This window comes from Saccopteryx bilineata, chromosome 2, assembly GCF_036850765.1.
Source record: "Saccopteryx bilineata isolate mSacBil1 chromosome 2, mSacBil1_pri_phased_curated, whole genome shotgun sequence".
NCBI lineage: Eukaryota > Metazoa > Chordata > Mammalia > Chiroptera > Emballonuridae > Saccopteryx > Saccopteryx bilineata.
This window is the reverse complement of record NC_089491.1, coordinates 115,676,322-115,697,913: the sequence shown is the minus strand read 5'-3', so window position 1 is coordinate 115,697,913 and position 21,592 is coordinate 115,676,322. Positions and strand designations below refer to the sequence as shown.

The 21,592-nt window shown below is 48.6% G+C and overlaps 1 protein-coding gene and 1 pseudogene across 4 annotated transcripts in view; one reads left to right on the top strand and one right to left on the bottom strand.

The window, feature by feature from the left end:
• Nucleotides 1–21,592, top strand: part of DDX11 (DEAD/H-box helicase 11) — a 51,651-nt gene that overhangs the window by 19,102 nt on the left and 10,957 nt on the right. For all 4 annotated transcript variants that reach the window (XM_066257677.1, XM_066257680.1, XM_066257678.1 and 1 more), the window contains 12 exons: nt 2,878–3,126; nt 4,580–4,666; nt 4,957–5,114; nt 11,798–11,849; nt 13,575–13,682; nt 13,916–14,003; nt 14,732–14,940; nt 16,934–17,086; nt 17,999–18,045; nt 18,397–18,476; nt 19,716–19,760; nt 19,880–19,947. In XM_066257677.1, coding sequence (XP_066113774.1) covers nt 2,878–3,126; nt 4,580–4,666; nt 4,957–5,114; nt 11,798–11,849; nt 13,575–13,682; nt 13,916–14,003; nt 14,732–14,940; nt 16,934–17,086; nt 17,999–18,045; nt 18,397–18,476; nt 19,716–19,760; nt 19,880–19,947 — 1,344 coding nt within the window. The remainder of the gene's footprint in view (nt 1–2,877; nt 3,127–4,579; nt 4,667–4,956; nt 5,115–11,797; nt 11,850–13,574; nt 13,683–13,915; nt 14,004–14,731; nt 14,941–16,933; nt 17,087–17,998; nt 18,046–18,396; nt 18,477–19,715; nt 19,761–19,879; nt 19,948–21,592) is intronic.
• On the bottom strand, nt 19,369–19,435 carry LOC136327814 (U4 spliceosomal RNA; annotated as a pseudogene).

Below are 21,592 nucleotides of genomic sequence, written 5' to 3'. Positions count from 1 at the left end.
AATATAGACCTGCAAGGCTTTATTTATCTATTTTCTTGGTATTAGACTATCTTTGCATTGTTTCTGGAAGGTAACTTTGTCACCTCAGAAACTTGTTACGGGGCCACCTCTCCTGTCCCTAGTTTTATGACAGCTAAAGCAGATGGCTCCCTATTCACGGGCAGCTCAGAATGGTTGCCTCCAGCTTTTCCTGGGGGGTGCTGTCTGCAAGTTTGCCACTCAGGATTTATCACAAATTGACAGAAATGGGACATATGGGGCTTTTCTGAAGATATGTGAGCCATCCATTCTTTAGAAGTGTCAGTCTGTCACAGGGCCTTCTGGGAATTTGATAAAAGCTAATAGATCCTCGTTCTGAATTAATAATTTTATTTATTTATTTATTTATTTATTTATTTTTGTATTTTTCTGAAGTTGGAAACGGGGAGATAGACTCCCGCATAAGCCCTACTGGGATCCACTCGGCATGCCCACCAGGGGGCGATGCTCTACCCATCTGGGGCATTGCTCTGTTGCAACCAGAGCCATTATAGCACCTGAGGCAGAGGCCATGGAGCCATTCTCAGTGCCCTGGCCAACTTTGCTCCAATGGAGCCTTGGCTGAGGGAGGGGAAGAGAGAGACAGAGAGGAAGGAAAGGGGGTGGAGAAGCAGATGGGCGCTTCTCCTGTGTGCCCTGGCCAGGAATTGAACCCGGGACTCCTGCACGCCAGGCTGACGCTCTACCACTGAGCCAACCGGCCAGGGCCAACTATTTTATTATTACTTATTACCAAAAAAAAGAGGTTCCAATTGCTCATTTATATACAAGGTATTCTAATTCTTTAACCTTTAAATACTCATACTTAATGAGTATTTAACTTAATGTTTGAAGCAACTCTGAGGAATGTGCTACTGTTATTCCCATTTTGCATTTGTAGAAACTAGCCTACAGAGGTTAGCATGAAATCACAGAGCTGATAAGTGGAGGAGGAGCCAGTATTTGGTCCAGGCTATCTGGCTGTGGAGTCTGAGGTTTAGCCCCTATGCTCTGCTGTTTCCCCCAACTCTGGACACACATGTATATTTCACCTACGGTTCCTCCAGGCCCAGACTGTGTTCAGAATCTCACTCTGGATACTCCAAGATCACCCTTGGGTTAAGCAGGCTCAGGCAGCTGATGGCTTGGATCCGAAGATATTGGCCCCTCCTGAGACTCACCTGAAATGAACTGCCCTTGAGACACCTGAGAAGCAGCTCTGAAACTCACTGCGGCAGCCTCTCTAGAAGGACTGCTCAGTCTGTTCATACTGCTGTAAGAAGCTTACAAAGTTGCAGAGCTTTAAACAACAGAAATTTATTCTCTCACTGTCCTGGAGGCCAGATTCTGGTGTGGGCAGTGTTGGCTCTTTCTGAGGGCAGTTAGAGAAGGATCTGTTCAGGCCCCTCTTCTTGGCTTGTAGATTGCTGTGTTCTCCCTGTAGATCGCCTTCCTTCTATACATGCCCTTGAGTCCACACACACCCCCTTTTGTATTTTTTGAAGTTGGAAACAGGGAGGCAGTCAGACAGACTCCCGCATGCACCCGACTGGGATCCACCCGGCATCATTTCCCCTTTTTATTAAGGGCACCAGTGATCTTAACTGAATATATCTCCAATGACCCTGCATCCAAATAAGGCCGCATTCTGAGACACTGGGGTTTGGGACTGACATGAATTTTGGGGGACATGATTCAATCTGTAAACCGGAACCACAGGGAAAATTCTGGACTTTAAATGAAGAATTGTGTTCTTTAGAGCAATTGGTTTGCTTTAACAAAGCTTTGAACACTGGAACTCATGGGACTGATTGTGTTCTATTTGCCCACTGGCTGCTAGAGTCAAGTGGTCCATCTGGCTAGTGGTGGAGCAAGGGTGGCTCCTTCTCAGCATATGGATGGGATTTTATGTGCTGCATTTTTTCACCTTAATTCTTTTGGGGGTTGTTGATCTAATTTCTCATTTTCTTTTAATTATGTTAACTTGCAGTAGTTATATGTAACCTGATAAGCCACTTTAAATTCTTGTAGGAACAGTGAACTATATAATTAAGCAAAGAGCTTCACTTTTATTTCTTCCTTGGTCCCACTTTCCCTGGCCCTGTCTTGCTAATTTCCTTCCTTTTCTTCCCCAGGCTGGTCTTAGAGCACCTTCTAATATTAAAGTCACATCTTCTTTGAAGCATTAGTGAAATGGAAAAGGTCTTTTGGGAAGCTTTTTTTTTTCTTTTTAAGTGAGAGAGACAGAGAGAGAAAGACAGGAAGGGAGAGGGATGAGAAGCATCTACTTGTAATTGCATCACTTTAGTTGTTCATTGACAGCTTCTCATACATCCCTTGATGGGGTTGGGAGGGTGCGCCAGCTGACCCAGTGACCCCTTGCTCAAGCCATGACCTTGGATTCATGCCAGCAACCTTTGGGCTCAAGCCAGGTACCATGGGACATGGTGATGATCCCACGCTTAAGCCGGCAAGCCTGTGCTCGAGCTGGTGAGCCTGCACTCGAATCTGAGACCTCAGTGTTTTGTTTTGTTTTGTTTTTTAAATTTTTTTTTTTATATTTTATTTATTAATTTTTAGAGAGAGAGGAGAGAGAGAGAGAGAAGGGGAGGGAGGAGCAGGAAGCATCAACTCCCATATGTGCCTTGACCGGGCAAGCCCAAGGTTTCGAACCGGCAACCTCAGTGTTCCAGGTCGATGCTTTATCCCACTGCGCCACCACAGGTCAGGCGACCTCAGTGTTTTGAACATGGGACCTCAGCATAATAAGTCGACACTCTATCCACTGTACCACCCCCAGTCAGGCTGGGAAGCTTTGTTTTTTGTTTTTCATTCCTGCAAACATTTTTTTTCCTGTAGGGAAAATCCTTAAGTCTTATTTGTGGAGCCCTCTCTTGGCTCCGTGACTTTGAACAGAAGAAACGTCAAGAGGAGGCACGGCTCCTTGAAGCTGGAACTGCCCCCTTAAATGATGAGAAGAACCAGCCCCCATGTATTTCATATTCATGTCAAGAGACCCCAGGCACCCTGAGGCCTGCTGCAGAGCCTGACTGGGTTACTGAGTTTGTGCAGAAGAGAAAAGAAAGGGATCTGGCGGACCAACTAAAGGTGAGATTGGGGGTGGGAGGGGACAGGGAGTGGGTGTGATCTAGAAAGAGGACTGCAGTGATGATTTTGGGTCAGGTCCAAGATTTAGATGGCCTGTGTCTTTTGCCTTTGCAATGCATCTTAGCTCTCCTGGAAGCTTTCTTAAAATTTCTTGGTGTTTCACACTTGCAGTTTTTTTTTGTTAGTTTGTTTTTTAAGTTTTGTGTGTGTTTTTTTTTTTACAGAGACAGAGAGAGAGTCAGAGGGATAGACAAGGAATGGAGAGAGATGAGAAGCATCAATTATCAGTTGTTTTGTTGCGACACCTTAGTTGTTCATTGATTGCTTTCTCATATGTGCCCTGACCGCGGGCCTTAAAGCAAACCGAGTAACCCCTTGCTCGAGCCAGCGACCTTGGGTCCACGCTGGTGAGCTTTGCTCAAACCAGATGAGCCCGCGTTCAAGCTGGCGACCTTGGGGTCTCGAACCTGGGTCCTCTGCATCCCAGTTCGACATTTTATCTACTGTGCCACCGCCTGGTCAGACTGTTTTTTAAGATTTTATTTATTCATTTTAGAGAGGGGAGTGAGAGAGAGAGAGAGAGAGAGAGAGAGAGAAGGGGGGAGGAACAGAAAGTATCAACTCCCATATGTGCCTTGACCAGGCAAGCTCAGGGTTTTGAACTGGTGACCTCAGTGTTCCAGGTTGATGCTTTATTCCCTGTGCCACCGCAGGTCAGGTCCGCTTGGTGTGCTTTTAAGCTGATGTCAGTAGGCCTTCCCTAGTTGGCAGTTCCCATTCATTACTTACCTGGAAAAGGAACCTACCTCACTATTGCTATTCGCAACATGGTTTGGTGGCTACAGACTCAAAGAATGTGTTTGATTGAGAGGGTATGGCTTTGGGAGGTAGTATACAGACTTCCTGCAGTGAGCAGCAAGGCTGGACCTGGCGAGGTTCGGGGTCTGGTGATAAAGTGCTGGCCAGCAGAGAGCTGCCCTGTGGGAAGAGGCACTAGGCTGAGCAGCCCCAGACTCTTTTATTTATTTTTTCTTCTTTTCCAAGTTAGAGGAGGGGAGGTAGACTCCTGCATGCTCCCAGATGGGGATCCACTCGGGAACCCCTGTCTGGGGCCAATGCTCTGCCCATCTGGGGCTGCTGGCCACTGAACTATTTTTAGCATCTGAGGCAGAGGCTCCATGGAGCCATCCTCAGCACCCAGGGCCAATGTGCTCAAACCAATGGAGCCATAACTGTGGGAGGAGAAGAGTGGAAAAGAGAGAGGAGAGGGGGAGAAGTGGAGAAGCAGGTGGTTGCTTCTCCTGTGTGCCCTCACTAGGAATTGAACCCGGGATATCTGCACTGGGCTGATGCTCTACCACTAAGCCAACCGCCCAGGGCCCCCAGACTCTTTAAGAAAGGCCTGGTTTGGGGCTTCCTGCAGGAGTCTCCTTATGGCTGCTTTGCCCTTTAGAAGGAGCAGATCAGGAGGAAGAAGCGAGAAGAACGCCTGCAGCAGCTCCGTCACAACACACAGTTCAAGCATGCAGCCAAGCGTGAGGTGAGTGTCATCTCCTGGAGTGGCTGCCTGGGGCCTCAAGGTGTAGCTCCCTTGGGTGAATGGCCAGGACTTTAGGCTCCTCTCCCTGACTCCTGCTGACAAAGTTCTTATCATGCAGTGGTCGAGGAGCTTGAGGCGAGGTATTAATACCAGGGAAAGAGCTATGCCCACGTTGGTGGCATGCGTGTGTGCTGTCCTTGGGAAAGCCACACTGAGGACTGGTGGTCAAGGAGGTGGGGACACCAGGACTGAGACCGTTCTCTTTTCCCACCTGCAATGCTCGTGTACAGAGACAGGAAGAAGAAGAGATTGAGTGTCTCCTCCGCCTCAGCAGGGACACACTGGCAGCAGGATCAGAGGCCGAGCCGCTAGAGGGGCTAGCACCTGGGGAGGAGGAGCTAGTCCTCTCCGAGTACGAGAGTGAAGAGGAGAAAGGAGCCGCTAGTGGGTAAGCCAGCACTACCCCCCCCATGCAGGGTCTCCTGGGGTTGGCAGGCAGGCAGCTTTTTTCTCATGCCCAGAAGGAGGCAGGCTGCTCAGTCCCTCTTAGGGCACCTGAATGCCAGCCACGGCCTCTTTTCTCTCAGCCAGGTGCCCCTCGGGGTGCATCAGTGATAAGGACAGTGATAGCCAGCCCTCTCTCTGCCAGGCCCAGGCTGCCAGCGTGTGTGTTAACTCCATTATTCTCACAACAGTATTTGTGCCTTTCCTTACACTGAGGGACTGTGGCCCAGCGAGGTGTGAGGCAGTGTGGAGCTGAGGCTTGAGCCCCCCACCCAGCTCTAGATCAGGCTCTTCAGCACCACACTACATTGGATAAGGTTGGTGACCCAGACCACCAAGGGATCCTTAGCTCTTCTTTTCACTGTATGGCTTCTGTGGTCCTGGTTTATAGGTTTCTCATTTATGGGATATAACATACAGGTGAACTAAAAATTAACACGGGAAACAGCTAGGCCCATTTCTGGACCACAGTGCCCCGCACAAGGCCCTCCTTTGTCATTCATGCTTCACAGATGCCCTTTGGGACTCTACCCTGAGTGTGGCACATTTCTAGGTGCTGTGGATATTGAGCTGAATAAGACAGACACGACCCCTGCCCTCAGAGAGCTTGCGGTTAGTGGAGGGAGACAGACAGTGTGTAAATGGCCATTATTTGAAAGTAGCACATTTGCCTAAGAGGGCAGTAAAAGAGGGTAAAGTGGGTGGGCTGTGGGGTTACACCTCTGGAGAAGTCAGGAAAGACCTGTGAGGAGGTGATCTTTGAGCCGAGGCCTGAAGGATGAGAGAGTGGTGGGAAGACCCGGGAGAAGAGAGTTCATTCAGGTCAGAGATTGTAGCGCAATGGCCCAGAAATGCAACAGGTTGAGTGTGTTTGAGGAACAAAAAGAAGGCCCGGCTGCTGAGCCATGAGTGATTGAGGAGGAGAGGAAGAGGAAGCCAAGGACGAGGCAGCTGGCAGTGAGGGGTTTGGGTGTTTTCTCGGAGCAGCTGGAGGCTGTGGGAGGTTTCAAGCAAGGTAGTGATTTGGGCATTAGAAAGGTCATTATGGTTGGCTGAGTGGTAGAGTGTCGGCCTGGGGTGTGGAAATCCTGGGTTCAATTTCTGTCAGGACACACAGGAGAAGTGCCCATCTGTTTCTCCACCCCTCCCCCTCTTCCCTCCCTCCCTCCCTCCCTTCCTCCCTCCCTCCCTCCCTCTCTCCCTGCCTCCCTCCCTCTTCTCCCTTCCTGCAGCCAAGGCTCAATTAGAGCGAGTTGGCTCTGGGCACTGAGGATGACTCCCTGCCTCAGGTGGTAAAAAATGGCTCCAGTTGCAATGGAGCAAGGGTCCCAGATGGGCAGAGCATCGCCTCCTAGTGGGCTTGTCAGGTGGATCCTGGTTAGGGCACATGCGGAAGTCTGTCTCTGCCTCCCCTCCTCTCACTAAATGAAAAAAAAAAAAGAAAAAGAAAGGTCATTATGGCCTTGAGGTTCAGGGGCTCTTCCTCTAAGACCTGAGAGCTCCTTCAGATCATCTCTCTCAAGCCCCCAGCTTGGAAGAGGTCTTTCCAGCTGCCATGTGTTTCATGTTTCCATCCACATGGTGGTCACTGTGTCTGTCCGAATGTCACTCCAGAGGCCTGAAACCCTCTGTTGACTTCGTGAAGGATGAATCCACACTCACAGTCTGCCTGCAGCGCCCCATCTAACTTCATCTTGACACCCTGCATCCCAGCTGCCCCGACTGTCTCCCCAGCTTTATCAAGATGTCGTTGACACAGATTGTGTACGTTTCAGCATTGTGCAAGTTCAAGGTGTACAATCTGATTGGAAATCTGAACATATTGTAAAACGATTACCACAGTGGAGCTAGTTAACACATCTGTCATTTCACATAATTACCATATTTTTTGCTCCATAAAACGCACCTAGGGTTTTAAGAAGGAAAATAAGAAAAAAATATTCTGAACCAAATGGTGTGTTAAAATATTTAATAAAATATACCACAATAATATTTTAACAATGTAAACTCAACAGCAGTATTAACAACCATTAGCACTGTTATTAACAAATGAGAAGAGACTTTAATGTTCAAATACTCTTCTAGTCCGGGAACCCGCAGCAGCTAAAAAAAAAAAATTAACATTCGCTCCATAAAATGCACGGGCATTTCCCCCTCCACTTTTGGGGGGGGGAAAGTGCGTCTTATAGAGCGAAAAATACAGTGTGTGGTGAAGAAAAGTTTCCTCTTCATTTTGTTGGTTGTTTCTTTGCTATGCAGAAGCTTTTTGCTTCGATATAGTCCCACTTGTTTATATTTGCTTTTGTTGTTTGTACTTTTGGTGTCATAGCCAAAAAAAAATCACTCCCAAGATGAATTTAACATTGGAGCTTTTTTCTTATTTTTTTTTTTATTCTGGAGTTTTATATGTTCAGGTCTTACATTTAAATCTTTAAAAAAAAATTTTTCCATTGATTTGAGTGAAAGGGAGGAACGGAGAGAGAGAGAGAGAAGCATTCACTCATTTTTTCACTCAGCTGTTCCATTTAGTTGTGCACTAATTGATTACTTCTCACATGTGCCCTGACTGGAATCGAACCCATAACCTCTGGTGTGCCAGGTTGGTGCTTTATCCACTGAGCCACCCAGCCAGGCCACATTTAAGTCTTTAATCAATTTCTGGTTAATTATAGGGTAAAGGTCCAGTTTTATTTGTTTGCATGTGAATATTCAGCTTTTCCTGCACCATTTATTGAAGAGACTTTCCTTTCCCATTGAAGATTCCTAGCTTCCTTGTCAAATATTAGATGACCCTATATGTATCAGTTTACATCTCCACTCTCAATTCTGCCCATTGGTCTATGTGCCTGTTTTAATGCCATACCATACTGTTTTAATTACTATAACTTTGTAATACAGTTTGAAACCAGGAAGTGTGATGCCTCCAGCTTCATTTTTCTTTCTCTGAATTGCTTTGACTATTCTGAGTCTTTTGTGGTTCCATTCAGTTTTTAGGATTGTTTTTTCTATTTCTGTAAAAAGTGCCTTTGGAAACCTCAGAGGTATCATATTGAATCTAGAGATGGCTTTGAGTAGTATAGTATGGACATTGTAGCAATAGTAATTTTTTCTCTTTTTTTTCTTTTTTTAATTAATTTATTATTTTTTTAATACTAATTCTTTCAATCTATGAATATGTGATATTTTTTATTTGTTTGTCTTTAGTTTAGTTTTGTTTTTAATCAATGCCTTATAGTTTTCGGTATACAGATCTTTTACCTCCTTAGTTAAATTTATTCCTAAGTATTTTATTGTTTTTGATGCCCTTGTAAATGGGATTGTTTTCTTTATTTCTCTTTCATATACTCTGTTAATGTATAGAAATGCAACTGACTTTCATAGGTTGTTTTTGTATTCTGCAACTTCACTAAATTTCTTTATTAGTTCTGACAACTTTTTGTCAGTCTTTAGGGTTATATATATAAATACACGATCATGTCATTTACAGAGACAATTGTACTTCTTCCTTTTCAAGTTGGATACCTTTTATTCCCTTTTCTTACTTGATTGCTCTGGCTAGGACTTTCAATACTATGTTGAATAGGTGGTGAGGGTGGGCAGCCTTGTCTTCTTTATGATCTCAGAGGAAAAACTTTCAACCTTTCACTGCTGAGTACAGTGGACTTGTTAAATATTACCTTTATTATGTTGAGGTACTTTTCTTCCATACGCAATTTGTTGATAGTTTCAGTGAAAGGATGTTGAGCCTGACCAGGCAGTGGTGCAGTGGATAGAGTGTCAGACTGAGACGCAGAGGACCCAGATTTGAAACCCCAAGGTCGCCGGCTTGAGCAAGGTCTCATCCGGCTTGAGCGCAGGCTCACCAGCTTAAGCGCAGGGTTGCTGGTTTGAGCGTGGGATCATAGACATGACCTCATGATTGCTGGCTTGAGCCCCAGGTTGCTGGCTTGAGCAAGGGGTCACTTGATCTGCTGTAGCCCTACCCCCACTCTGTCAATGCACATATGAGAAAGCAATCAGTGAACAACTAAGATGTCACAACGAAGAATCAATGCTTCTCATCTCTCCCTTCCTGTCTGTTCCTATCTGTCTGTCTCTGTCACGAAAAGAGGATGTTGAGTTTGTCAAATGTTCTTTCTGCATCTATTGAAATCATATGTTTTTTATCTTCCGTTGGATTAATGTGATGTATCACACTTATTGATCTGCTTATGTTGAACCATCCTTGCATCTCAGGGATAAATCCTGCTTGATTACAATGTGTGATTTTTTTACTGTGTTGCTGAGCTGGGTTCATATTTGGTTGAGAATTTTAGCATCTGTGTTTATCAGAGAAATTGGCTTGTAGTTTCTTTCTTGTAGTGTCCTTATCTGGCTTTGGTATCAGTCTGATGCTGGTGTTATAAAATGAGTTTGGGAGTGCTTTCTCCTCTTCAAATTTTTGGAAGAGTTTGAAGAGGATTTGCGTGTTGTTTTTTTTTCTTTAAATATTAAGTAGAATTAACCAGTGAAACCATCTGGTCCTGGCATTTTCTTTGTTGGTGCTCAGTGGCCTGCACTCAAGCATAGATTTCAGGACCTGGATTCAGACTAAAACTTCTGACTACTCAGGGCTGAAATGTCTGAACAAATTTATGCATTACACTTAGGGGAAAACGGAGCAACAAGTGCTCCATAAACCCTTTTTTTTTTCATGGTGACATGCCCACTTTATTATTTTTTTGAATTGATTTAGATTTATTGTGTTTACATAGATTGAAGTGTCCCACCGAATACATCTCCCCCACCCCCGTGTTCCCCTCAACATCCCCCTTGCCCCCCTCCCCCCTTCATAAACCCTTTTCCATCGACCTCCAAGATTGCTTGTCTGCCCTTCTACCTCTCCTCTAGAGCCCCTTGGGAAACATTAAAGACCTTGAGTAGAGTTTATAGTTAAAAAAACAAAGTGCTCCATAGGGTCCAGGCAAGAGCCGCGAATCCTAGAGATTAGCTTGTGCAGCTTCTGATGCCTTTTTCTGTGTTTCTAAGAAGTGTAGACTAATAATGTTGACTAGACATCCAGCCACATAATATGGATTGACTTACCAGCCCCCAGTGCTGATAGGCATTTATTCTTAGAAAGGACAGACTGAGGTGCTGAGGAGAGAAGAGATTCATCTGGTCCCGAGTGACAGCATCATTTAGTCCCTCAGTCGCTCAGGGCTTCGCTTAGAAAATGTGCATGGAGTTCCTGCTGTGTGCCGGCTGCTGTGGGGGCACTCCGCAGAAACAGGGCACGCCCAGGTCCGGCCTGTGGACGTGCTAGTGTGGTCAGTGAGACAGGAGACCAAACTGTTTGGAATGAGATGAGTACCAAAAAGAACAGTTGCAGGGCCTGACTAGTTGGTGGCGCAGTGGATAAAGCATTGGACTGGGATGCGGAGGACTCAGGTTCAAGACCCCGAGGTCGCCAGCTTGAGCACGGGCTCATCTAGTTTGAGCAGAGCTCACCAGCTTGGTCCCAAGTTCAGTGGCTCGAGCAAGGGGTTACTTGGTCTGCTATGGCTCCACGATCAGGGCACACATGAGAAAGCAATCAATGAACAACTAAGGTGTCACAACAAAAAACTGATGATTGATGTTCCTTATCTCTCTCCGTTCCTGTCTGTCTATCCCTGTCTATCCCTCTCTCTGACTCTCTCTCTTTCCTGTAAAAAAAAAAAAGAACAGGTGCAGGGTTATGGCAGTGTGTCACAGGGCAGCCAAGCCTGCCAGGGGAGATTGAGGAAGGCTGCCCAGAGGAGGTGATGTTTATGTGGAGAACTCAAGGTTGATTAGGTGTTGGCTAGGTGAAGGAATGAAGTGAGGGGAGAGAGCATTCTGGGCAAAGAGCGCAGCTCTGAGTGATAAAGAATAAAGTTCTTACCTGACTAGGTGGTAGCACAGTGGATAGTGTCAGACTGGAATGCAGAGGACCCAGGTTCAAACCACAAGGTCGCCATCATGAGTGTGGGTTCATCTGGCTTGAGCATGGGCTCACGAGCTTGTGTGTGGGATTATAGACATGACTCCATGGTTGCTGGCTTGAGCAAGGGGTCACTTGCTCTGCTGTAGCCCCCTGGTCAAGGCACATATGAGAAAACAATCACTGAATAACTAAGGAGCTGTAATGAAAACTTGATGCTTCTCATCTCTCTCCCTTCCTGTCTGTCACTATCTGTCCCTCTCCCTCTGTCTCTCTCTTTGTCTCTGTCAAAAAATAAAGTTCTCTTGGGGGAACTGAGAAAAATCCTGTTTGCTAGAGGTTGGGCCGTGAGGGGAGAGTTGCCTTACACGACAGTCAGACATTGAACCGAGGATTTGGGAATACCACGTCCTTTGCCTGTCCTCTGCTGAGCAGCAGCAGGACAGCATTGGTGTCAGCCTGTGCTGTCTCTCTGACCAAGAGAACAAGCGAGCAGCTGCTGCTTTGGTGGAACCTCACTGCCGGGATGTGTTTGCTGGCTCAGAGCTCAATCCTCAGTTCCGTTCTCATATGCTCAGGTCTAGGGCTAGTCGCTGGCATGTGGTAGATGCTCGGGAAATGTGTTTGTAGTTGACCTGAGTTTGCTGAGAAGACTTTTTCTGTTTTGTTTTTCTCTCTCTCAGATTAGATGAAGATGAGAATGAGGATGATCTGGAGGAAGAACATATAACCAAGGTAAGATGTTATGTCCCGGCCTTTCTGCTGTGATTGATCTTGAGTTCAGAGGCTCTCCATTGCCAGGGAGACTGGGAGTCTCTCCAGCTGCTTCTTACTCTCTTGTAAGTGAGGAGCCTCCAGCCCACTGACTCTGTGTCTCCCCTGACCCAGGCCTTGGTCGCTAGGTACTCACCTGGCAGGCTGGGCTGGGCGCCTGGGGAGACCTCTCTTGGGAGTCGTGACAGGGCTCATATGCCCTCGGGCATCGAAGGGCAACATTTCTGGGCCAGGGATCCTGGGTTTCTCCATTAGGGGATGGGACAGGTCAAGACAGGTCAGAGTGGGAGTTCCCTGCCCTCTGGGTGTCTGACGGCATGCTGCTCTTTGTATCTACATTTGTGTGGAGTTCTACGAGGCGTGTGTGGTGCCGACACGTCTCAATTTCAAATCATTTTATTTCATTCCTGTAACACTTGATTAGCTATTTTCCCCCTATTGTTGTTTTTCCTTTCCTCACTCTTCTAAATGTTAGCAGAGTACAGAGAGGGTGTTCAGTTGAGCCCTCCAAGCCCTCTGTGGCGGGTGTGGAACACTACGCAGAGTCTTAGGAACCGTTTTTATGTTGTAATGCCCGTGGCTGAGGCCGGGCAGGTCCACATTGGATTGGGGCAGAGAGTAGAGAAACTGTAGAGCTGTAGAGCATTGGGCCATTTCTGTTTAATCAAGTCTCGCAATGGTGGACAAGCAAACAGGGAAAGCCTTTTCTCACACAAACAGCAAAATGGCCCCTCAGTAGCGGCAGGCAATACACCATCTGCCATCCTCCCTGAGCGCAGGCACCCATAGCCTTATATAGACCATCCACACATAGCACTGCCACGTGCTCACGCACCAGTCAGGCAAAGTGCTTGCAGCCAGTGCGCCAACGAGCAAGCTTAACACATCTGTTTTCCCAACACGTGTCAAGCGTCACCACTCAGGGAAGTTCGTTTCCTAAGATGACTGAACCCTGCAGAGAACAGTTGGATTAGAGGGTGAGCATGACTGATGGGAGCAGTCCTGTCCTGGGGGCTGTAATGTTGGCAGCCAAGGCCAGGCAGGCCCACATTGGATTCAGGCAGATGGTAGAAAAACTGCGGAGCCAGAAAGGGTTGGGCCATTCTGTTTAATAAAGTGTCACAATGGTGGACAAGCACACAGGCAGGGGAAACTGCCTCTCAGGCAACAAACAGCAGAGTGTCCCCTCACAGTGGTGGATGGGCAATCCACTCATCTGCAATCCCCCATCTCTCTTGAGTGCAAGCACCCATAGCCTTCTATAGTCCGCATACACGTGGCGCTGCTATGCACCCATGCACCAATCAGGCAAAGTGCTTACAGCTGGTAACCCTGCGAGCAAGCCTATCACAGCTGCCCCACAGCTACGCACACGTGCCTCTGCCAGATGCTCAGACACTAATCAAGCAAAGTGCTTGCAGCCGGTACACCAGCGAGGAAGCTTAACACAGCTGATCATTTTCTTGAACTTCAGGGATTGAGGGTGAGGTAAGGAAACTTTGGGCTTCCTTACCCTATATTTAACAAGACTCTGTCTGTGGGACAGAGTCACCTTGCTTTAGGTTTGTGTATTTGTGGCCACTCTTCGCTTCCCTCAGCCTGTCAGGCCATGGCATCTGTTGATGAGCAGAGAATATTTGAGGACATTATAGTCTCTTTGAAATTTCCTGCTTTTGCTCGGGGCAGATTTATTACTGCAGTCGGACACACTCCCAGCTGGCCCAGTTTGTACACGAGGTGCAGAAGAGCCCCTTTGGCAAGGACACTCGGCTCGTCACCCTCGGCTCTCGGCAGGTAGGCAGAGTCAGGGCGTCATGGCCCAGGTGCCATCTGCTCCCTTCCCTGTGCCTTTGTCTTCCTCAGGTGCAGAAGGATGATGGGTCCCAGGCAAGCCAAGCGGTGAGGACACCGCCTCCCCTGGCCTTGTTGACCCCGGAAGGAAATGGGAGGGCTGGTCTGGGAGGCCCTGTTGGGCTGCTGCGTGCATTTAGCCAGCACTGTGTCTTTAACTCTCTCCTATCTTGTAGAATCTTTGTATAAATGAAGACGTGAAACACCTGGGTTTTGTGCAGCTGATCAACGACCGCTGCATGGAGCTGCAGAGGAGCAGACTCGGTAGTCACCTGTGCCCTTAGCTAAAGGAGCGGCCTCGGGAGCATTGTGTGGCCTTGGGCAGCACTGGGGCGGGAGGGACATGGACCTGGGCCACAGGAACCACAGGTAGTGTCTTAGTGGGAAAGATGGTTTCTTCTGAAAGATCCTTTCCTTAAGAAAAGGTGTTTTTGCTTTCTGAGTTAGTGTTAATTCCTAAACCCTGGCTTTGAACACTGAGTAAAATACCAGAATAAGTAGTTCCCGGAGGGGTGTTGTAGATTTGACCTTACAGGTTTGCTTCTGGCCACAGGACAGTTACTGGGGTTTTTTTTTTTGTTTTGTTTTTTTGTTTTGTTTTGTATTTTTCCGAAGCTGGAAACGGGGAGAGACAGTCAGACAGACTCCCGCATGCGCCTGACCGGGATCCACCCGGCACGCCCACCAGGGGGCGTCGCTCTGCTGCGACCAGAGCCACTCTAGCGCCTGGGGCAGAGGCCAAGGAGCCATCCCCAGCACCCGGGCCATCTTTGCTCCAATGGAGCTTTGGCTGCGGGAGAGGAAGAGAGAGACAGAGAAGGAGAGGGGGAGGGGTGGAGAAGCAGATGGGCGCTTCTCCTGTGTGCCCTGGCCAGGAATCGAACCTGGGACCCCTTGCACGCCAGACCGATGTTCTACCACTGAGCCAACCGGCCAGGGCCAGGACAGTTACTGTTCTTTCTGCCTTTGCCCCCGTACTGGTGCCACCACAGAGAGCAAGAGCAGAGCTGAGAACGAGGAGGGCAAGAGGAGAAGGCAGGAGCCCCGGGCTGCCTGCCCCTTCTACAAGTACAGGCAGCTGCAGCTCCTCCGGGATGAGGTCCTGCTGGAGGTGATGGACATTGAGCAGTTGGTGACGCTGGGGAAGGAGGCTGGGGCCTGTCCCTATTACGGGAGCCGGTTTGCCATTCCAGCAGCCCAGGTAAAGATCACGGAGGGTTGGACAGTAACTCATGGCTGTCACTGCAGCCCAGGCCATGAGGGAGTTCCTACACCTCTTAGTGTGGGAAGATGTCACCGGCCATGGTTGGACTGACCAACACACTGCTCACTGATGACACGTCACCCACTCTCTCCTAGTACATAGGGTCACAGGAGGCCCCAGGTCCCTGGGTGGCTCTGGGCTGCAGGGACTGTTGGCATTATGGGAGACAGTAAGCTGGTTAGAGCCAGAAAGGAGTGTGCATTCCTACGGAAACCACAGTGAGAGATGCCAGGGCAGCAATGGAGAGGAATGGACTTAGGGAGCTACAGAACGTGAATCTGTTTCCACATGGCCTTTCAGAGTGACTGTCCTAACTATGTGCCAACCTGTAGCATTGGAGAGGACTGTGTTCTAGACTGGCCATATGGAGTATTATCTGAACAGAGAAAAATTGCCAGTTTGTCAGGTCAAAAATGATGTCGTTATTTGGTTGGTATGATTTAACTGTTTTCTTGCCGCGTTGTTCATTGGAGTGACTTTTAGAAATAGGCTATTGTTTGTGGAGAATTCCTTAACCAAGGAAAGGTTAAGGTTGATTTGAAAAGATGCAGGGAACTATATGAGTAATAATTGGACATGGCACTCACTGTTTATCAATATACTGCCCTGAACATTTGTGTGGTTGTAATGCAAGTGGCCAGGGCCAGGCAGGTCCACATTGGATTTGGGCAGACGGTAGAGAAACTGCAGAGCCAGGAAGCATTGGGCCATTACCGTTTGATAGAGTCTTGCAACAGTGGACGAGCAAGCAGCAGGGGAAAACCACTTCTCAGGCAAATGAGCAGCAAAAATGGCCCCTCACAGTGGCGGGCGGGCGGGCAGGCAAGGCAAGCAATCCGCAGTCCACTGCCATGAGGGCAAGCACCCATAGCCTTACATAGACTGTACACATGTCTACCATATGCTCATGCACTAATCAGGCAAAGTGCTTGCAACCAGTAAACCAGTAAGCAAGCCTAACACAGCTTTTATGATGTCCCATTGAGATAGCTGAGGCTGGTACTTTCCATATTTTACACACGGGCACACTGGGGTCCAGAGAGGTGAAGTGGTTTATCTGTTGTCTCATAGCAAGTAAGGAATGGAACCAGTATTAAAACCTGGGTTCGAAGTGTCCTGTTTTCTGGATTTTCACTTCGTTTATCAGTATTCTTTTAGCTGGAAAATGGTCATGACACCAAAGCCCCTAAACCATTTGCAGAGTGTTTTTATTTTTGTTACCCCAACCCCACTTCTTCACCCTATTTTGATGGAGTTTATTAATCCCATTTTGCATGAGGAAAACGAGGCTCAGGGAGGTGAATGACTCTCGAGGACCCACACAGCTGGCAAGTGGCAGCTCCAGGATCAGAAGCCAGGACTGCCTTCTGCGACAGGAGTGGTTTTCACAGTGTTCTGAGGAAACTTGGGTGCCTCAGGGACTACCTTGGGGACGTGGACAAGGCTAAGCAGCAGGGGCTGAAGGCCCCTCCCCCCACCCCGCCCTTGTTTCAATCAGAAATTAGATTGGCTTCACTTTTATGTTTCATATAAATATGTATATATTTTTAAATGTTTATTTATTGAATTTAGAGAGCAAGGAAGGGGTGGGGAGAGAGAGGGAGACATCAATTTGTTGTTCCACTTACTTCTGCATTCATTGGTTGCTTCTTGTCTGTGCCCTGATGGGGGATTGCATCCACAACCTTGGCATATCGGGATGACGCTCTAACCAGTGGATCTACTGGCCAAGGCTTATGTTTTGACATAAATAAAACTTTTGAAGAAAGAGTTTGTTGCTAAAACCACAGTACGATGCTATCGCTTTTCTTCTACCTATTCTGGGCATGAAATAAAACTGTTCACACCAGAAACCTGGAGTGGGCTGGGTGAACCTTTTGTAGGAGGGAGTTCCGTCAACACTCACGTGGCCGCCATCTCTTCCTCCCAGTTGGTGGTGCTGCCCTACCAGATGCTGCTGCACACGGCTACCCGGCAGGCCGCAGGGATCCGGCTGCAGGGCCAGGTGGTGATCATCGATGAGGCACACAACCTGATCGACACCATCACGGGCATCCACAGTACGGAGGTCAGCGGTTCCCAGGTAAGTCGGCCTCTCCCTACCTGGGCCAGAGCTTGCCATGGGGCAAAGGGGCACCTTTCTAATGACCTAGACCTGGGATTCCTACAGAGATAGAGTTTGGTGGAGGTGCACTGAGCCAGGCAAAGTGGCTCATCCCCTTGATCTTCACTGGCCTTTGTTATCCTGAGCCCCTCTAGCCTGGGATGGTACTAGTTGTCCATGGTCCAGGATAATGGCATGAGAGAAGCAGAGTCCTTGTGTAGTTGGATGTCTCTGTTACTGATATTGCTTTGAGGAGATTTAGTTGAGGAATGCTCAAGATTCCTCAAAGCCACTATTCATTTACTGCCTATTATGTGCCATGCACTGTAGGAGGCTTCTCTGATCTTCATGCCTACTTCACATTTGGCTGGTACTCCTAGTTTACATTGAGAACTCAGAGATTCAGAAAGGTTTAAGCAGTGCCTAAGGTCACACAGCTAGTGAGTGGGGAGCTGGGGTTTCGCCATTGCTTTCTGATCCTGAAACCCACATGACACCCCACCGTCTTGACTGCCCAGTGCCTGGGTTAACCTTAGGCTAGAGTGTGATAGTACCTTGAAGCACTGCTCTGAGTAGACAGCACATCTTTCCCAAACCCAGTAAAAATGAGCAGGGAGCTTTACTACCTGAGAGAGTCAGCCTTTCCCTTTGTCCCTGACACAAAGGGGACACTGCAGCAGAACCCACCTCCTCCCCTCTCTCAGACCCCACCAGCCTGAGGGCAACTCAAACCCGTATCGTTTGTACCCGGCCCCACTCGCCTCCCCTTGACTGTCTCCTGTGTGTCCTGGGCTGGCACTTTGTAGGCACAATCTGAATTGTCACTGCCACAGTCCTAGGCCGCTTGCCTAGAGCCAGGTCTGCCCTCACGTTCATTTCTTCTCTACCCAGCTCTGCCAGGCACATTCCCAGTTGCTCCAGTACATGGAACGATACAGGTGAGACCACCTCTGGAGGGGGAAGGACAGTTCTACTTGTTCTCGCACCACTAGCTCAGCCTCTGAGAGGAAGCACTTAGCTTGCCGTCTCTGGCCAGGCTTGGTGCGGGATGGCCCGGCATGCTGCTCGTCTCCTGGTTCATCGAGGCATGTACCCCACACAGCCCAGGGATGCTCAGCACACAGCAGCTGGCTCTGAAGGCCTTGGGCCACGGCCAGCCTTTTGTTCTAGGAAAGTATTTGTAGCTTGTGACCCAGTTTGACAGACACCAGACAGGCCTCAGCTTGGGGCACCTAGAGGCGAAGTTGCTGTGGAGTAATCCCACTTGCCATCCATTGATTTGTCTTCAGGAAGCGTTTGAAGGCCAAGAACCTGATGTACATCAAACAGATCCTGTATCTGTTGGAGCAGTTTGTGACGACGCTGGGTGGTAAGGAGCACCGTGCTCTCCCTGACTCTAGCCTGCTCAGCCTGCAGGACTCAGTTCCCTGGACACCGGCAGGACATCTGCGTTTCTTGTGCCCTCAAATTGTCTCGGCCATTGATTTAGCTTAGTTGAATTGTCTGATGTGAATGTTTTTTTAGACTGGTTTATTTGCCACTGTCCTGAGGTAGTAATAATAACAATATAAAGTATGCATGTTAATAATAGCGATAGCAGCTTGGAGTGCTCCTGTGAGGAAAGCAGCACAGCGTGCTAACTCAGTGTTGGACGAATAAATTAAAGCCGAGAGCAGGTGGCCTGCCTCTGGCCCTTGCGCCACTGAGAGACTCGAGTCTGCTGGCTGCAGCCCCAGGAGTCTTCCCAGCATTCCGTGTGACAGCCCTTTCCTTCCTCCACGGTCCCTTCGAAGGCGCTCACAGACCCCGAGTCGACCTACCAGTGGGGTTATTGTGGAGGGACTGTGTCTCATATGGGGGCTCTTTTTTTTTGTACTTTTCTGAATTTAGAAGGGAGGGCAGACAGACAGACTCCCACATGCGCCTGACCGGGATCCACCTGGCATGCCCACCAGGGGGTGATGCTCAGCCCATCTGAGCTGTTGCTTTGTTGCAATTGGAGCTGTTCCAGTGCCTGAGGCAGAGGCCATGGAGCCATCCTCAGCTCCCAACTCTGCTCCAATGGAGCCTTGGCTGCAGGAGGGGAAGAGAGAGATAGAGAGAAAGTAGAGGGGGAGGGGTGGAGAAGTAGATGGGCAACTCTGTGTGCCTTGACCGGGATCGAACCCGAGACTTCCACACCCCGGGCCGATGCTCTACCATTGAGCTAACCAGCCAGGGCCTCATGTAGGGGCTCTTAACATCCATCTCTGCCTTGACACTATCACTTAGCAATAATCACGCCTCGGATAAACCTCGTTGGCTACGATACTTCCACTGCACAAAGCTCCTTGCCACAGTCACAGTGCAGCCTGGGCACATCCTCTTTGCACCTGCGTAAAATGAGTGGTTACTCTGTCCCTGCCCCCTTGGGGGAAATGTGAAAAGAATGAAATCACAAGGTGTTGGGTTCCTGGAATGTCCTGTCCTCAGTGAGGGTTGATGGGTACTGAAAATAGCAAAACACCTGTTGAAATACAAATGTTCTTATTTGACTAGTATAGTGAGGAGTGTGAGAAGATGGGGGGCTAGAGCACCACCACCCTGACCTGTTTGAATTCTCTTTTAGGGAACATTAAGCAAAATCCCAATACACAGAGCCTCTCACAGACAGGTAAGAGGGTGACCCTCCTGGGTCCATAGCTGGTCTGAGCCAGTTCTGAGCTTCCTTCTGGGACCCGGAGGCTGTGATCTTCAGAGCAGGACTCAAGGCACTGGTTTGTTTACCCTTAGGGACAGAGCTGAAGACCATCAATGACTTTCTCTTTCAGAGCCAGATCGATAACATCAACCTGTTCAAGGTAGGGGTTTTACTGTTCACATTAGCAGATCAAATCTTGTCTTGACCTCCACATGTGGGCAGAACACAATGCTAACACTGTGGAAAGAGCAAAAGTGAATTCCTTCTGTCCTCAGGCAGCCAGAGGACTTTGTCTACAGCACAGACATGTCATTAACCCTTGAAAAAAGCAATGTGTCAGCCAGAAAAAAAAAAAAATCCTCAACCTAGGGTTGAAGGGTCATAGAATAGGGAGGAGAGGTGCCTTTCCTGGTCCCTAACAAGCAGTTAGAGATGCCCGGCCCTTCGCCTTACTCCATTTTTCCTGGGCACAGTCTTTCCCTCGGGCTGCTGGGCAGAGCAGGAAGTTCATTTTGTGAGCCTGACCGAGCTATTGGGCTGAGGTGAGGGAGGACACAGCTGGGCCACTCTGCTTGGCCTTTCTCTCGGCCTTCCACTCCGGCCGTGGTCTGATGGCGGCCTCAGACCTTTGCTCACTCCAGGCCTGCGTATCCGTGCTCTCGCGGTGGGGTACGGCCACTGTTGCCACACTCACAACCTTAGTGATTCCAGTTTGCCAACAGTAACAGAGCAGTTAGTATGTTTGAGGTGGTGCTCCAGGCTCTGTGACTCTAGGGTAGAGTGTGCTATCCCCTTTCTAGCGCAAAGGAGACCAACACTCAGCGAGGTCACCTCAGGAGGACAGCATGCACATGGCGGAGCCAGCATGTGAGCCCAGCTGCACAGATGCAAGACCTTTCTTTCCATTCTGCCTTTCCTTTTCAAACCAGCTTGCCCCGGACTTACCCGTTTTGGTTGTGGTTGCTGCCATTACTCCCTTCAGACAGGCTGGCACTCCTGTCCTCTTTGAGTCCTTTCTCCTGCCGTGTCCCTCATCCAAACAGTGCCAGACCAGTAGCTGAAAGAGCTGTTGAATTTCTCCCCCCTTCTCATTTCCACAGCGGCCCTTCCTCCTTTGCCTTCTTTCTGCTCTTTTACAAACTAGTCTAGTGAATCTTAGTTGAAAGATGCTATCTTTTCAGAAACCTTTAAAGGCTCTAAAGTCATCACCTGGCATTTCTAAGTTACGCACCAACTAATGTGCAGCCCAGGCATTCCCTGAACAAGTACCAAGCTTCAGCTCTGTGTGCCTTTGCTCACAGGATATTGTTTTCGTGTGTGTGTGTGTGTGTGTGTGTGTGTGTGTGTGTCAGAGTGAGAGGGACAAATAAGGACAGACAGGAAGGGAGAGAGATGAGAAGCATCAATTCTTCATTGTGGCTCTTTAGTTGTTCATTGATTGCTTTCTCATATGTGCCTGCCTTGACCAGGAGGCTACAGCAGGGCAAGTGACCCCTTGCTTAAGTCAGCAATCTTGGGCTCAAGCCAGTGACCTTGGGCTTCAAACCAGCACCCATGGGGTCGTGTCTATGATCCCACACTCAAGCCAGTGGCCGCACACTTAAGCTGGCCACCTTGGGATTTTGAACCTGGGTCCTCTGCATCCCAGGCTGATGCTCTATCCACTGTGCCACCACCTGGTCAAGCAAGATATTGTTTTCTATAAACTTAATCCTTCAGTGTCTGGCGTAGGTGCTGTCGTGATGAAGGAAAGCAAAGGGGCCGTAGCTGTCACCAGGCACCTTTAGGAGGGTTGGAACCATGCA